This window comes from Macaca thibetana, chromosome 2 (genome assembly GCF_024542745.1).
Source record: "Macaca thibetana thibetana isolate TM-01 chromosome 2, ASM2454274v1, whole genome shotgun sequence".
Taxonomy (NCBI): Eukaryota; Metazoa; Chordata; class Mammalia; order Primates; family Cercopithecidae; genus Macaca; species Macaca thibetana.
Genome location: NC_065579.1, coordinates 9,384,681 through 9,402,613, shown reverse-complemented (window position 1 = coordinate 9,402,613; position 17,933 = coordinate 9,384,681). Strand labels below are relative to the sequence as shown.

At 37.3% G+C, this 17,933-nt stretch overlaps 1 protein-coding gene across 10 annotated transcripts in view; it reads left to right on the top strand.

Moving 5' to 3' along the window:
• LPP (LIM domain containing preferred translocation partner in lipoma) overlaps positions 1-17,699 on the top strand; it is a 739,054-nt gene extending 721,355 nt beyond the window's left edge. For all 10 annotated transcript variants that reach the window (XM_050779290.1, XM_050779294.1, XM_050779289.1 and 7 more), the window contains 2 exons: positions 1,376-1,496; positions 3,087-17,699. In XM_050779290.1, the coding sequence (XP_050635247.1) occupies positions 1,376-1,496; positions 3,087-3,215 (250 nt within the window). In that variant the 3' untranslated portion in view covers positions 3,216-17,699. The remainder of the gene's footprint in view (positions 1-1,375; positions 1,497-3,086) is intronic.
• The last annotated feature ends 234 nt before the right edge of the window (positions 17,700-17,933 follow it).

Below are 17,933 nucleotides of genomic sequence, written 5' to 3'. Positions count from 1 at the left end.
TGATGACCCAGATTTAAAAATAATCTGGTAGTCCAAAGCAATTTTTCGCCACTGAATATAAACTTCTTATATAAAATACCAATTATAACAACTCTGATTACTGCTGTAGTGGTACCATGATCCTTTTAACTTTTCTTTCACGGCAATCAATTGATCTGCTGCTTAATTCATATTTATTTAGATTGCAGCCATACAGATGCTTTTTGGGTGCTGCCAGGAAAATTAATATGTACATATAGAGTATAATGGATGTAGAAATGCTGTGACAACCATAACGTGCTCTGCAAAGTATTAGATTACTATCATTATTTCTTTTTAAGTCTCACTACAAATAGATAAATTTTTAACATCATTTGTCTTAAAACAAGTACCATGAAAAAAACTGAGTCACATAGTCTGATTTTCTTTTTTAAAATCTCTTCAATTCTTATCCATGTCCATTTCAAATCATGTGTCATTTCATACCTTCATAAATACCACTTCCAATTTCCTTAAGATACAGATAGATACATGGTCTATATTTTCAGCCAATTAATCTGTCATAGAAAAAAAAAATGTTAGGTACCATTGATCATATTAAGAAATACTAAGAAATTAATAAATATTAAAATTATTTACCAGCAGCCTCAAAAACATACGCATATGCATATGTATACGTATATGTATGTGTATGTGTGTCAGTATACACTCACCCTTTAATAGTGCTAAAATCCTTTAAAGAATAAAGAATTTGATAGCTCTTTAACTTTTAATTTTTAAGCAAAAGTTTAACACAATAAAAAATGTGGGAAATGCAGACTTGGCCGTTTTCAGTTTTGTGTAATGTATATTTAAACTCACTAACTTCTGCCCTTTTGAAAAGTTATGTATTTGAGTCTTCTTGTGTCAGTTCCTAGAAGTCAAGACAAATTTACAAGAAAGAAGCTCTAAAAGGTGGGAACAAGGCAAAGATACCAGCCTCAGAATATTTTTCTGGGACCTGAGGAGTGCATACAAAAGTCTAGAAGCAAAAGTCAGAAACAAACAGGGGTTGGACAGGACTTTGTTCTCTCCTCCAGTTAGCCTAGCCCAAGCACAGGGTTTGCATTCAGAACCTATCTAAAGGTGAATTTCGTACCACACACCATGCAGGAAAGAGATGCTAGATGCTCTTCATGCCCAAGCGATTCACACGCTCACTCTCTCACCTTGTCAAATATCACAGTATTTGCCACCTATTGATGGAAGAACCTCCACAGTCTCTCAGTCTAACTCCGTCACCTTACAGATGAGGAAGCAGATATCCTGACTCAGGTTCCACCTTTTCCTTTTACCTCTGTGTCCCACCTGAGTGTCAATGTGCAGTATCTAACCAGAACTCTCTCTCCATTTTCAGGAAATTTGCCCCGCGATGTTCTGTGTGCAAGGAGCCTATTATGCCAGCCCCGGGCCAGGAGGAGACTGTCCGTATTGTGGCTTTGGATCGAGATTTCCATGTTCACTGCTACCGATGCGAGGTCTGGTTGACACCCCTGCCCTGCCAGTCTGTGGCAGGCATTGAAAGGCTCATTCAAGCTGGGTTATATAGATGTAGCAATTACTAAATCTCAGAATGGCCTTAGTGCCTTTACTCCTAGGACTTGGATTTTAGATCTGACACTAGTAGTCCAAGCACGTGCTGTTGAATAAGTCACTTTACCTGGCTCAGTCTGCTTCCTCACCGGAAGAAAGGGCTCAGGTCCTTAACTCCTCCGAATAAGGTGTGAGAGTGAAATACAAAATTGTATATTAAAGGACGTTGTAAATTGCGAAATATTAAATTGGTGAGAAATGGTGTTATTGAATCTTTCACTTTGGCTCTGAGGCTTTGGTTAGAACTTCTTGGTCAGAGTCACGGAGATTTATTTCTTTGTTAGCATGCGCTACTAATTGCTCAGTTTCCTGAACGCCTCTAGAGCTGCAGTACATCTGCATGTTCTTTTTCGTAAAGCAAAACTTCCCGAAGAGTAGAACCATTGCCGCTGTTGTGATCTGGATGCCCTGTTAACTTAAATTTCATTCTATGCCAAATGAAGACATGAGCTCCATTGACCTCCTTGCCACCATGGTAGAGAGCAGAGGTGAGGTTCATAGCTGTTGTGGCCTTTGAGAGTTTATACTAAAGTTAGCAAACACACACCTCTTGATAAAGTACTATGTATTTATTTTCCAAAGAAACTTCTATTTTCTCCAAAGACAAAGGCCAGCATTTAACTGTTATATAACACTTTTCAAAATGGACCCTAAGAGGAGCTGGCCACGGTAGTATATTCCTTTACAGTTATGCAGTTCTTTGCATTTTTTTTTTTTTTTTTTGATCCATTGTCTTCTTTGATCTTCTCAACAGCTCGGTAAGGTAGAAAAATCAGAAGCTATTTTCAGAGTGGCAGTCAGCCTGTGTGCATTGAGGCAGACTGTGGCAAACCTATGGGTGGTGCTCAGGAGGCCTGTCCCCCAGACTAGCAATCTTTGCTCTATACAATGCTGTCTCCTTTAGAAAGTACAGCAAACCACTGCTCCCCACAAACTTTAGGATTTTATTTTCTTACTACAATTGAAGTAAATACACAGAACCCACTGGTGGCCCTTCTGCTTGGCAGAAATCAGTCTACCTTTGCTGGAGCCCAGAAATGGCCAAAACATTCCATTCCTGTACCTGTGCACGCATTTTGAGAGATCCTTAAACTAATGGTAAAGGGTAAAAATGAATCAGTGGTTAGGGACATTCTTATTTTCTCTTGTTATTTGAGTAGGGGCAGCAAACTTCTACATGGGAGCCAAGATGGGTGGCCTCTTCTCTTCTTACACCTGTCATATGAAGTGACCCTAGGAGGATTATATTTATGGCCATTTATATTTATGTCCCCAATCTCTAATTCAATTACATTCAAGATATACTATGTTATATAGTGGGAGAAAGGATGCAGGGGATTAGCAGAATGTAAAGCAGGAAGGATAGTAAGTGGCCACATTATGGAGGCCTTGAATAGAAAGCTCAATCATTTGTTCTCCACATATGTACTTAACATTTTTACTAGCATCGTTTCCATCTGTCTTTACTGTTCTAGGATTGCGGTGGTCTCCTGTCTGAAGGAGATAACCAAGGCTGCTACCCCTTGGATGGGCACATCCTCTGCAAGACCTGCAACTCTGCCCGCATCAGGGTGTTGACCGCCAAGGCGAGCACTGACCTTTAGATTGAGTCACCTGTTCAGCTGGCACTGAGAAGAACGAACACAAGAAAAAGATAAGAAATACGAGAGGAAAGGCCATCAAACTACAGGATAGTCTCTGTTCTTCATCTGCTATTAACCTTTCCTTAGAAACACATAAATTATGAGATTTTTTTAAAAGTTGTTACCAAATACACATTTCACATTGAATCATGTAGGATCTTGATGGGCCTTTGTTCCCAAGGACTTCCACATTTTTGCACAGATTATGCTCCATCCCATTCACTTCTGCATTCCTGTAACTTTTAATCCCTATGTTTGTCTCACTTTTCATCTGGTTGAATGGCTTTTTTTAGTGTGGTATTTGCTGTCACATAGTTTTTCCTGGGTGAGTCTGCCAACTCACAGGTGCTTTTGGCGTGAAATCTCCATCCTATCATTTCCGTTCTGCCTGTGACTGTAAAGAGTAGCCATTCTTTTCCCATGTACTGAAGAATATATTTTTCTGTTGCTTTATACTACTCATGTCCTTGGGGAGGGAAATGCACAATTTTTTTTTTGTTAGGCTGTAAAGAATTTAAGTTGTAAATTACGTAAGTTAGAACAAGCCCAAATTTAATTTGCAACCATCAGAATTCAGAATCTATAGTGACCAGTGATCAAGGCTAATTGGAAAAGAGTTATCGGCCCATAGCTAATAAGTGCTGACAGACAACTAAGCTTCAGTATTTTTCTAAAGAAATTACAGGTGGGATATGCTAGAGAAGGCATTTTGGGGTTATGTTTAAAAAACATTATTGTCCCACAATATTACCTTAAGATTTTTCTTTTCTACACTACCTGGACATGGTAATACAGACAAACTTGATTTCTTCTAGAATATAACATTTTCAATATTGTCCCACTCTTCATCTTAGAAATATTGTCATGTTTATTTTAATATCCAACACAACTATCAAAATTGACTTTTTCTCTAGAGGATGAAAGCTGTGAAAAAACAGTTCAAATGTTCTTCTTTTTCTTTTTTAGGACCAGGTCCATTTTGCCTGACAATTGCAAATCAGAGCATACAAAATAAAATTGTGCAGTTTTGTTTGGTTTACTTTCAAAAGAGTAGAAAGCCTGAAAAGATTGTGAAACCACAGTTTCATTATTCTCATAATCCCTTCTGCAACTGAAATTACATATTGCAGGAGACATTTTCCTATCATCAATGTGACATTTACACCACACTTTCAAAGACAATCACTGAAAAAAAATTGTCTTTATGAGCTAAAAATATGCAGAATCTCTGCCTAGAATCTTTATTCAAACTTTTATTAGCCAGTGAAACACTCGCTTGCCAACTGCCAAGCCATACTTATTAAGTTCGAGCATGTTTCACTTAAGGAGAAACACCTAGCTTAGTCATGGCAAGTTGCCATTTTGTAAACTAAGTATTTTGGATTGAGACTTCTTAAACCTTTCTTCAAATCTCCCACAAATATATACTTTTAAATTATGGAGTATTTTAAGTCTACAAAAAGGTATAAATAATAATATAATGAATTCCTATATACCTAACACCCAGTTTAAGATTCCAAAATCACAAATGTAATTACATCTTCCAACGTACCCTTTCCTTACTCTACAGATATCTTTTTCATGATTGTGAAGTGATGTTCAGATTTCTAGTGATTTTTTTTTTAATTTTTGATCTTAACATCAGAACTGAAATGAAAAAATTATGGATACATGTTTTGAATTGCAAACTATTCCTCAGGAATTCCAATTAAATTTATTTTACTTGAATAGGAATGATCATAAAAGTGATTCTTTTTTTGTGACTAGAAATTCTTAAGCCGATGGTCACTACAGCTCATCCTTAATGTATGGTTCATTTGCTTTTGTCACTAAACAGTTTTGTGTTAGAACCACCAAAATTATAGCTTTTAAGAGCTTCCTTTGACCACTGTCTTTTATTTACCCTGCTTCTCTTATCTTTGACCGTATATTTCTCATAATGTGAAATATGATGAGATTCACTTAGGGGAAGCATGTGAGTTTTCGGAGGCAATGTCAACTGTGTCTCTGACTTCCCGCCTTCCAAATTGAAGGCCAGACCATGCTGATGACCTCAAGGAGCACTGACTATTTGACAATAGGGCAGATAATGTAATCGTCTTGAATTTTGACTTAGTAACTTTTTATGTAACACTTTGGGGGAAATTCTCTTTAGGACAAAGCAAAGAGTTCAATTTATTGAGGGATAGATTGTATCTCTTAAAGTGGTCATATTATTATTAATTTTGCCAAAAGAAGATGAATTTATTGAATATTTATACTATAAAATGTAGTAACATTCTACTTGCTTATTACATTTAAATCCTTATGTAACTGAATGTTTACATGTCAAGAGAAAACGCTGTAAGAAAATGCTGTCACAGACCCATCCCTGTGGCATCGTCAGCAGAATATTGCTTGCTTACAATCTTTATTATGCATTCTTATAACATAACCTCAGAGTATCTTTACCAAAGGTTTTTAAAGTAAATCTCTTTTTAAGATAGACTTATACTTTTATAATAATGAATGTGCACTCATACATATGTAGAAATATTTAGATTTAGAGGATGTTTTTTTTCTTTCACAGGTATAATAAGGAAAGGATCCTACCATATTTTATTCTAGGGTTTCTTAAATATATGATTTATATTACTGTCTTTTCTATTAATCATTTGATTTAAACAATGCCAAGTAACTCTTTAATACTTTAGTTGCATGAAATTTTGCCTGCAACGAGAGAAAAAGATTGTATTACCTTAATGATTATAATCATACTGTCTGCTGATATAATATCATAATTGTTGTGGTTTAAATACATAAATAGTAGAAAAAATCAGAGTCTATAACAGAAAGTTTGTAAAAATATACTGATTTTGAAAAGTATCAAGAATATAAATATTTGGTAATTCTGTGTAACAAGAGAGACATGGAAAAGGAAAAAAATCCACTATATCATGGGCTCTGCAGAACATATCAAAATAGGATTTCTTAAATTTGTCAATCTCCAGACCATACTGACTCAACATGGAGTCTCACTGGCAAAGAAAATGGCCTTTAAAACTCAAAAATAAGACCAGGCGCGGTGACTCACACCTGTAATCCCAGCAATTTGGGAGGCTGAGACAGGAGGATTGCCTGAGGCCAGGAGTTTGACACCAGCCTGGGCAACACAGTGAGACCTTGTCTCTACAAAAAATAAAATAAAATAAAAACCAAATTAGCCAGACATGTGGCATGCGATTGTTTAAATAAATAAATAAGTAAATAACTGACTCAAAAAATGAGTCGTGTGTCCCAGCATAAGGCATCAGGTTGTCAGATGCTTGCCTCTCTGCAGCACAAACGTGTGGGTTCTTTTTCTTGTCATTAACACATTGTTATTTCTGTAGGAGCAACTTCTCTGATCAAAATAACTTTTTTGGGTATGTGCTGATTAAGGAGGTGGACTTATCAACACTATAATTGTTCCCTATGAAAGATTCTGCAGAGATGTTTATGGTGAGGTTTAAAGGATATGCAACTCTACATTTAAACAAATATTTTATATTTGGGTACAGAGGAAGAAAGAGAGAACTTTTTCCATGGGGCTATAGTAGAGAGTTAGTGAAATATAGACAGGACTCTGACAACACAACTTCCAACCATTTTTATAGGTAGTGAAAATCCTATTAATGTGAACCAGCCAGGAATAACAGTGTTATTTCTATTTGATACGGTTTGGGCTTCTCTTGTCAAATCTGCGTCGGCTGCCCCCTGATACTTCCATTATCAAGTTTTGAAGGGTGTTGGGGAAATTATGGCAGCTGCTAGGGAGATCAGGGAAACACTGATGTAACCTCAAAGCCTCTCACCATTCCTCTTGGCTTGGAAAGGCTTTATTTTTTCATATACATTTCTAGAAATATTGCTATTCTACCTTAGTATTTCACATTTGTAGTTCAAACAAGCGATTGTCCATCTGTTGCCTAGAGCTATAGTACATGTGTGTTATGAATGAAATATGACAGCATGTTCCATACCCCTGCTTTAGCCATCTGTGGGAAACCAGCAAACTGAAAAAGATACCTCTGCAAAATGTGCCTCAAGTCCATTTCTTGAGATCGCTCGTTTGGTGCACTCTCGTGGGAGACAATCAGAGAACAACATATACTTGTGCCTTATTTTCAAAGAATCTATTTACACTACTATGAATATTCCACTGAAGAGTCAATGATGTAAATGATAACCACCAAATCTCAAAAGTATACTCACCAAAAAGTAAAAAAGAAAAAAAAAAGAACAAAAAGAAAGAGAGAGAGAGAAGTCAACTTTTCATCTTAATATATTCCAGTAGTATTTATTTTTTCCTTGTCTTGGAAGTATCTCATAGGTCTTTAAATGAGTAAAACATTTTTATGCCAGAAGGTGATATAATGGATGTTAGTGTGTTTTATTTGATTTTACAGTAGCTTTACTCAGATAATGAAGACAGACTTCAGCTTGAGCCTTTACCACCCATTCAGCATATTTTTTAATTGTGTTCATTTTATTTGCTTAATAGTGGTCCAAACAAGTTCAAAACTTGTTCTCAGTGAGGCATTAGTATGGTGCAACCATGAATATTTCAGACCGAATTATTTACTTGACAGATAACTAGAATGAAACTTTTCTCATGAGGCTGTTATTTGGTGAGCATAGCCTTATTTCAAACCTTTAAAAAGTTACCTGACTGAAGCTACTATGACTTGGTAAGGAGTCTTCCTCTCCTCTTCCTTTCTTCCTCCCTTCCTTTCTCCCTCTTCCTTCCTCCTCTTCTTATTTTCTTTCCTACTTTCCTCTCTCCCTTTCTTTCCTTCTTTCCATCCTACCTATTAGTGTTGCTGTACTTGGATTTTTTGTAAATTAAATCAATGCATTATGGTTTTATGGAATTATGATTATATTAATAAGGGGAAGGCTACCAGAAAATAGATATGGCATCCATAAAATCTTCCTTTCTAGGGGCATATTTTTTAGGTTGTATTTATTCGTAAAGTGAAATGAGATAATAGAGTCTTTCTGTTTCATTTTAATGAATTTTCATCAGGGACTGAGGTCATAGATTCTTGGAAAATTCATTTGTGACTGATCTAGTTTTCTCAGCTGTATGCAAAGTAATCTTTCAAAGACTAGGTTAAGATTTTTTTTTAAGTCCAAAGCAATTTAACCACAAAAAAATTATGTTTTTAATGATGGCATTTTATTTTATTCCATTGCAGCTTGATAACTTTCCTTATAGCAAAGGAATAACTATAATATTTTCAGAATTTTAATGTAGATTAGCACTTAGCCTGTGAGACTAATATTATATTGTAAAAGTTGATACTAAAATATTTTTCAGCAGGTTGGACAGCACCACTTAGATCACAGACTACAGGCATAATTTCCCTTCAGTCCAGAAAAAAGGACACTAATTCCCTTTTCTATTTAATTTTCCTGGCCCTTGTGCAAAAAGTTGTGGACTCTATCTTAGTTACAACATGCATGTCCCTTATTTTGTGGAGAGCTGTGTGAAAGATGTGTTTGTTTCTTTAACTGATTGACAGGTCCCCCTCAAAGTTACAAAAAAAAAAAAGTGCTACACTTTTGCTGTTAATTTCTGGTTGTTATTTAACTGACAGAAGTCTCTTAATGCACGAATAAATATCTCTACATCTAGCCTTTGTTTAAAATAAAAATTAATATTCTACAAACACCTATGTATACTAGAGAGGGGGGAAACACTGTAACTAATTCATTTATAGTACTTTCAGATTATTGCATTAAGCCTTTCATGTTATGTAGCATTGTTAATTTTTCCTAGATACCCATCCACTTAAGGGCCAGAGAAATCCTTATTCATTTAATTCTGGTGGGCATTTACTTAATGTACCCAAATAAAAACATTATTAAACAGCCACAGTTGCGTTCAGCCAATTTGGCACTGAATGTGGCTTCTAAATTCAGTTCTCTACCCTGCAAATGGAATGTTCTACCAAGAAAGAGAAGCATCACCATGTTATCTTGTGTTCTACACCACTACAGAGAGTTACAGTTGCCCCCAAACACGAATGCTATTCCCAAATAAAATAGAATCATGGGCCTTTTAAAGATCTGAACCTTCTCTGTTATTTTCCTGATGAATTACCATTCCATATCTTCTTAGTCCTGGCCAGTATGTAGTAGTGCTCATATACATCTATTCTAGCTCTGTAGCTCCACACAACAAGTCTTAAGTCCAAATCTTTGCCTCTTCATGTCTGATATCACCAACTCAGTCAACTTTTCTTCACTTATTGACATAGTGTCATGTCCTGTCACTCTCTGCTGCTTCTTTAAACAATGGACACAAACATATTTTCTAATTTTCAGTGTCCTCAATGAAACTTGGCAATTCACCATGAGTCAGGCTAGGTTGAAAGGCTTTCTTTAGGGTTGAAAGTAAATGAAATTGGAATCACCCAAAGAGAATTTCCCCAAAAATCCTCAGACCCAGAAGTGTAAAAGCTACAGAAGGATAGAACTCCCGTGTTACTTTTTGTTCTGTACGATTTTGGATGTTGCCAAAATCAAATTCATTCTGAAAACAGGAAGCAAGCTAATGCATATGCCATGCATGAGATTCCCACTTCTGGGTCAGTTCATAATCCATTCAACCCTTTCCTTTTATCCTTGTCTTCTTCAGAATATGACATTTTTCGTCCATATTTTCATGTTAAATATTAACACTTTATAGGTTCTACACAAATATATGGACACTTTTCAGGTTATACATAAATACTTGCTGGTTGATTGGTTTTGAGATTCACTTCATTCTGTGCTCAAATATTTGTACCTAGAGATGTTACACGTTAGAAAAAGTGAGCAGTTTCTTTCTCTAATCATTTAGGAGTCCATATTTTTACTTTATTTTTTTGTCTCCCCAACATCCTTATCTCTTACTCAGCTCTTCAATTTAATAATTACCAAATAATCACTGTAAGAGAATCAGCCCCTAAGTAACTTTGATTCAAGCCAACTGTAATAAGATCCAACTGCTTCAATCTGTACTTAATAGGAAGGAAAGTGGCATCAGGAAGAGTAATTCCAGTGACATTAGTAAGACTTTATGGAGGCCATAAAATTTGATAAGAAATCTTGAGCTGATGAATTGACTTGATTTGGAAGTTGAGAAAAGAGTATTTAAAGCACAACAGGGAAACATGGGCTATACTCAGAGAAGACCGTCTGCATCGGCCAAAATATCATGGATTCTGGAAATTCCTTCTTAACAGAAAAAAAGGCTTCCAAATAATCAGGCTCAATGGGAAGAAAAAGGCATATAGGAAGCCTGAGGAAGTATTTACTTGCTTTTCCATCTCTTTATAATTGGAAGAGAAGATGGTCTGCCAAAATGTAACCCAGCATGCACAGTATGAACAGGAAGCAGCCCTCCATGAACTTTATTATAACAGAAAATGAGCATTCTTATTGATCCATAGCTACATCTTCTATTCTTGCAGCAAGGGTACATGTCCTTTGACCCTCCACAAGAGAACAAGCAGGACATCTCTATTTTCCTATTGAGTCTAAGTCCATTATTAGAAAGGACTTCCCGGCCATCTGTTCCACTTGGTATTAAAATTCCCTTACAGATTCATTGCTAAGTGCCAATTCTGACTACTTAAACATCACCTGTGTCAAGGAGCTCATTATTCCATGAGGTCTTACATTTCTTTCATCACATTTTGTTCCAAGCTACCCATGACTTTAAAACAAAGCCAGCCTTTGGGGCATTGTTCTCTTTGGTGCCACACAAAACCTGTAGTACACAATACAATGTTGCTTCCCCCTCCTTTTCCTTCCATCTATATTTGTTTTGTTTTGGGCATTGCATTACTTTTTTAAAAAAACTTTGATTACACAAATTTTTAAGAATGTCTAAAATTAGTCTGAAGGATGTTCTGAGGGCCAGACATTAGAGTTGCTGAGTTTTTTGTTGCTGGTTGTACTTTCCTATTTAGAAGACAGACCATTCTGACAGTTGTTATGTAGCTTCATGCCTTCCCCAGTAACTAACCCATGAACAGTACACCCCTTTTATCTGACTTGTTGATAATGACCTTTAAAATGTTGGAAATGGGCCAGGCGTGGTGGCTTACGCCTGTAATCCCAGCACTTTGGGAGGCCGAGGCGGGTGAATCACGAGGTCAAGAGATCGAGACCATCCTGGTCAACCTGGTAAAACCCCGACTCTACTAAAAAAATACAAAAATTAGCTGGGCGTGGTGGTGTGTGCCTGTAGTCCCAGCTACTCGGGAGGCTGAAGCAGGAGAATCACTTGAACCTGGGAGGTGGAGGTTGCAATGAGCAGACATGGCGCCACTGCACTCCAACCTGGTAACAGAGTGAGACTCCATCTCAAAAAAAAAAAGAAAAGAAAAGAAAAGTTGGGAAATGTTGGTGTATAATCCCTATGTCTAACAAGGAAGAAGTCAAAAGCAAAAAATAGTGGTACTGCTGAAAACTCATTATTTCCACTTAGTTCATCTGTGCAAAAGGATATCATTCTTGAGGAAAGGGGTTCTATTATGCTATAGTTTTATATGGAAATGTACAAGTGCTTTCCTCATTGCTCTGGATGACTATTTAGTTTAAATAGTATACCTTTGTCTTGGGGAAGACCATGATTGTGGCTTCTTCTACCCCAGCTTTGAATGAGAGAGCACTGTAGGCAGAAACTGCCATCAGTGTCCTGGGCAGGACCTGGAGGTAATTTTCTAAGCTCTAAAATAATAATTCCTAAGAGAGCTTACAAACTGCTTCCACACAGAAAATAGCCCAGGGAGGATGGTTATTAATAGCCCTATTCTAGAAGAGAAAGATGAGGCTCAAACCATTAAGTGACTTGCCAGAAGTTATGACATAGCTGGGAAGTGGCAGATTTGGGAATAAACCCAGGTCTTGCAAGTCCAGTGCTGTCTCCAAGTAGCCATGCTTACAGCTGAGAACACCTTAGAAGACAGTATCGACTTCTCACAGACTACCAGGCCCCCAGTCATCCAGGGAAATTCAGAGACCAATTGACTGCCAGGTGGCAAATCCACATGTGTACTGCAGTCTTGGAGATCATGTACAGCTTGCACACATCTATGTCATCTTGTGGGAAACCTCTAGGTATTCTGTCTGATCCGCGCTGTGAGGAAGTTGGTGGGAAGAGGCCACTGATAAGAACAAACAACAGGCAGAACAAAGCATGTTGCAGTAAATTTCCCCGGAGAGAGTTGGTTTACATTCCACTCACCAAAAATCTCTCTGGGACTTTCAGGTTCAGAATATTAACTGAGACCATATCATTTAGAATTCATTGATGCAGAGGTGACTTGATTCCTAAAAGAAGCCTCTCTCCCATGGACCACGATGTACGTTCCACAGAGTCAGAAACCGCCGTAGATTAACAATGCATTTTAGTCTCTCTCTCCATTCACATTTACTGAGAGCGCACCAAGTGCATGTTGCTGCAACAGGCGTTTCCAATCCAGCCAATCCATGAGCTGACAATGTGGGTAAACAAATGTTACGGAACTGTTGGCATTTCTGAGATTTGGCCTTTGCCATTTGATAGACTTTGCTTCCCAGGATGCTGTCATTTTGTGATTTATTCTAATTACAAGGAATGTGGTACCATGTTGTTTTCGGAAAACCTTCTAGAAAGCCTCCATGTATGCTCTAGAAGTTGCTCTATATAGCAGTTCAGCAAGCGAGTGTTCCTTTTCTTGAGCTGCATCCCTCAGGAAGCTGTACTTTTAGGATGTACTTTCCACTTTTTATTTCCTCTCATTTCACTCTTTAGTTGTTTGCTATATCCTAAAATATGTGAACTGAGAGAAAAAAATATCATTTCCTCTCATTAAATCTCCTGCATTAAATCCAAGAATCCTTTAAAATAATCATACCTGGTAAGTGTTTTATGCATTTCCCTCCCTGGAGTGTATCATCCATCAAGCCAGTATCATCATCCACCTGCTTATTCCCTGGGACTAATGAGAGCCAAGTTAAACAGCAAATGGCTTCTCACCCTTTCCTAGTCCTCACACCTGAGGAATAAAGGAGACATTAATGGGACCGGGAGAGCGGTGGCTTTGGTTGAGATGGCACATTCATAGACGAGGAAGGTGTCTCACCTCCCTGTGAGGCTTGATGAATATTATGGCCAATGGAGTGGAAAATGATTCTTGTCGAATAGACGGAGTATTCCCACCCCCGGAATGGATTAATAGAGGACACAATTTGAGCACTTTTCAGAATTATCTAGAATGCCTGAGTAGAGACTCACATGGGTGGAATCTGTGTTCTCATTAGAGGGAATAAAAAGACAATGAGGTGGTAAATGTGAAAAAAGCAGCCTTTTAGAAAAACATTATTTTCAAATACCTTTATAAATCATCTAATTTATCTTCACATAATATAAAGAAAAAACTAATAAAAATTTTCTTATTTCACTTTACATAACATATTCTGCCATATTTAGGGATCATACAATTGTCTTGTCTTCAAAAAACACACACACACACACACACACACACACACACACCTTCCAAGAAAGCTGATCCTTCAAAAAGTAAATCTTATTTTTAAGCACTTGGGTTTTCAGGCCAGGAAATTAATAAACCCGATACCTGACCCATTTTTGTAGCAGCTGAAAAGAAGAAAAAGCTATTTAAATTTTGTGTGGATCCATTTATCTCTTAAAATATGCCAAAGCAATTTGAGGTGGGGGTGGAAACAGGTATTTATCTCTCATGCATGATTGCCTCTTTATATTTCTATCTGTTGGGAAAAGGGTAAAGAACTATTCTTGGTCATTATTATTGATGTATTGTGTTGCCACTTCGTATGGTGCCTGCTGTGCTTTCTCCCGAGGCATTGCAGTAATCGTTGCTTTCTTGACTCTTTCCTTCATCACGAGAGAGTAAATATGAAGTCTGAATGTCGTTCCTCACCCCCAAATTATTTAACTCGGCTTCCAAACTAGTTTAAGAAATGCAAAATGGGAAGAGCTGGCTTTTCTTAGATACATTTCTTCTTTTTTTATTCTTTCTTGGGAGACGTTAAGTATAAAGGGAAAAAAGTTCCTTCTTCTCTCTCTTTCTCTTTGGGTGACAGCAATGCTCACTTAGTAATTATAAACCAGAAATAGGAGAGTAGCTTGGGCAGGTTATGATATATCTGCCCAATGTGTTTCATTCCTTCAAACATAAACTTTGAGAGGAAAAGAGATTTTTATAATTTAAATGCCAACGATAGGAATGGCCTCATATTTTAACTTCCAAATAATAAATGGGGAGCTGGTATTTGGGCAGAGTTTGCATTTTACTAATCCTATATACTTTGAGCTTAGTTTATAGAATTGTGTCAAATACATCAACATGTCAGGATTATAGTGCCAAAAATAGTTAAAGTGCCTTGGACCTCCCTCTCTAGGTAGCAAATTGAAACTAGCATGGGACCATGCCATCCTTTTAGCATAATGGAGAAGTCTGAACTAAGGAGTATCTTTGATGAAAGACATTTAGGATCCTAGAAACTAAATCTTGTCACCAACACTTTATAGTAAAGTAGTAGCAAATTTATTTTTAAAAGACTTTCTTCCTTTTACTACCCATTTCCTCTCTTGGGAAAGCTGATGAGCAAATTATCCAAGACTCATTTCTTTATTAAGCAAAGTCAGAATATTTCCGCTCTGAAAATCTGAATTATGCCCTCATTCTTTTTCAAGAAACATCTCAAAGAGCAAATAGAATTAAACATGACACTTGATTGTCTGATTATTTGGCATGTATTAAATTATCGTGTGGTTTAATGTGCCTTAAGATTTAAACTTAGATGCAAAACCTTTACAGCTGGATGTAGCGTTGAGCTTTTGCATGTTTTCTGTATAATAAACCACTTTTGTTTTGTTTGTTTTGTCTTCTAACCTACACCTTTATCATTACACTAACAGATTTGGGGCTTCTCTTTCTCTTCAACTAAGTAAGGGAATATGTGCAATTATGAGACATACAAAAAAGGAAAGGGAAAGGACTTTCTAAGTAGCAAATCTGTGCCGTGAAGTAGATGTGACGTGAAGATACAGAGCCTGAGGATAGTAATTCTCCCTGAGCCACGCACACAGGCTTTTATTTCATGCCTTTTCTCTTTCTGTGCCATCACCTTTGAGAAAAACGATTGCACCTTCTCCAAGTCTGCCTTTTTAACAGCTACAGTTGAGTTGGCAAGACTTCCCCAGCTCTGAATATAGCCATTTGCCGACTCTGGCCTCTTTGCGAGACTGACTCAAATCTGTGATCTTCTGTTCAGCATACACATCAGCAAAGTGAGAAGATGAGCACTAAATATAGGCTCTATTAACTTTACTTTTAGATTTACTGCCTTCAAAAAGTGCCTATTCTGAGCAACATAAACGTTATTCCTTACATATGTATGTACACACGGTACCCAGAGCCGTACTGTGCAGCCTTCAAAAACATACCATCAGAAAGAGTAGGTGCTGAGATAAGGAAACTTTGCCAAATGGAAGAAAGTCACTCACTTCCAATATCCCCTCTCGAGTGGCTACCGTGAAATGGGCTGCAAACACATTCCCTGAGCATCCCTTGCTGATACAGCTTCTTTATATTTATATCTTACTGGATGGTAGCATATTGCTGAGGTTTCCTGTACTCTGCTTCAAGGGAATGTAAGCTTTATGGCATTGAAACATTTAGTCAGGAAAAAAAAATGTTTAAGAGAATTAATAGAGCCATAGTCTGTATTAGGATGTGTGTCATATGTGTGTTTTATAAACTAAGCATTGGTGGTTTAGAGTGTTAAAGTGTCAGCACATTCTTTCTCCTTTTGTCTCTCGGGCTAACAGGAGGGAAAATAAAGAAAAGTCTTGGCTGTGGGGATTGGAAGCTCAAGGGGCCAAATGTCCTTGCCAGATCCGTAGAGCATTACTTTGACTCCTAAAAATAGTAGTGTATGTTATTTGATGGCTTTTGTTTCCATAGTTCCATCACTGACAGAACTGTCAATACTGTTGCTGGAGCAGCAGCATAGCCTAGAGTGATGCATTCTTACCCAGGGATGGCAATAGGAGAGGGTCCATGTAAATAGGACGAGGTAGACAGTGCATGATTGTAGGAGAAGGGTTGAAGGGAGGACATGATTCCAAAAAAGATCGTTCTCAATGTGTCGTCTGACTCAACCAGCTGGCAGATTACACTTGCCAAGTCGTTCCCTTTCCTTCTAAGTCAGTTGGCTCCATATTCACTTGAATATGCCTCTGTTTGGGCAAAGCAAGATACCTCCACTTAACCTTTATCCAAGGAAGCTCTTGGTGTCCTCTTGGTCATAAAGTTGTCTCCTACCTTCCCCAGCTTTACCAAATGGAAGTAAAAGGGGACAAATGATGGAAGATGGACTCCATGCCATTGCAGTCAGCCACCATTCTGGTTTCCATATAAGGAGCCCCATTACATAAGCTACGGGTGAGGTTGGAACAGCTATGTTTCATAATTTCAAGAGTGTGACCACCCTGCTGTAGTCATCATCATTGGATGAATCCAGTTGACTCTTTGGCAAAACAGTGATACTTTTCACTAAAATGCCTACTCTTCCTGTTGATGTTCCTTTTCTGTTTTTACCTTATCCAGTTTCAACACTAGTCATTTTTTTATTTTTTCGAGAATCAGATTTTAGCGCTAGAAAAGAGTTAAAAATTTCAGTGTAATGTCATAAGGATGTTGGGATACAGAGATTTTTTCCCCCCTTGGAAACAAATGGACTGGGAAAGACACAGCACGGCTTTGCTCTGAGTTTCAATCTGATGATTATGACCATGAAAGATAATCTTATGGAAAGGTTAAATGGTGTTTACAAGTGGATAGATAAGGGGGGAGATGGTGAGAAGCCGGGTTTTCTCTACGCTAAATGCGTCTACTAAGAGCAGCACTTCCTACTAGCTAAGCACAATCATAGCCCCACCATGATGAACTGCTAGTCTGAATAATATTCCCTGACTTAGAGAAAGGCACACAAAAACATATAAGGAATATGTCTATTTTCATATGTGTGATACTGACAGAGCCATGGTATTCCTAAAATATAGGTTTCTCTTTTTTCTTATATTCTTAGCAAATTGCATTTATTCACTACATTACAAACCATCACTGATGTATCCAAAATAGCACACATAGTTCAGTATGAAAATAAGAGAATAAAATCTGTGATAAGCAAGTGATTTAGGTATTTTCTTTTGTGTTTATGCATTATCCGACTATATTAAGACCTGTTTTCTATTTACCTTCTATCAGTTTTCACTATCAATTATGTTTTTTCAATGCTCTGTAAGAATGAATATGGAAATTATATTTCTTTTTTCTGTAAAAGAGTTGCAACTACTTTATTATATTTAGAAATCCAATAAACTTCTTATTACATTTACTTGCCTATGTGTGGAATTCTTTTTGAGTTGGATAATCTCTGTTTCCTTTTCTTCTAACCCCCTTTACTGTGTGACTCATTTTTTACATCATTTGCTTTCCATATGGTCTTCTGAGAAATGGAATATCTCTCATAGCAAATATGATGCCACAAGAGTATGAAAGCACCCACTCTCTTCCACTGTTAGCCCAGAAGAACTGAAGGTCAGAGGTGTTCTAAAATTATTTGATCACT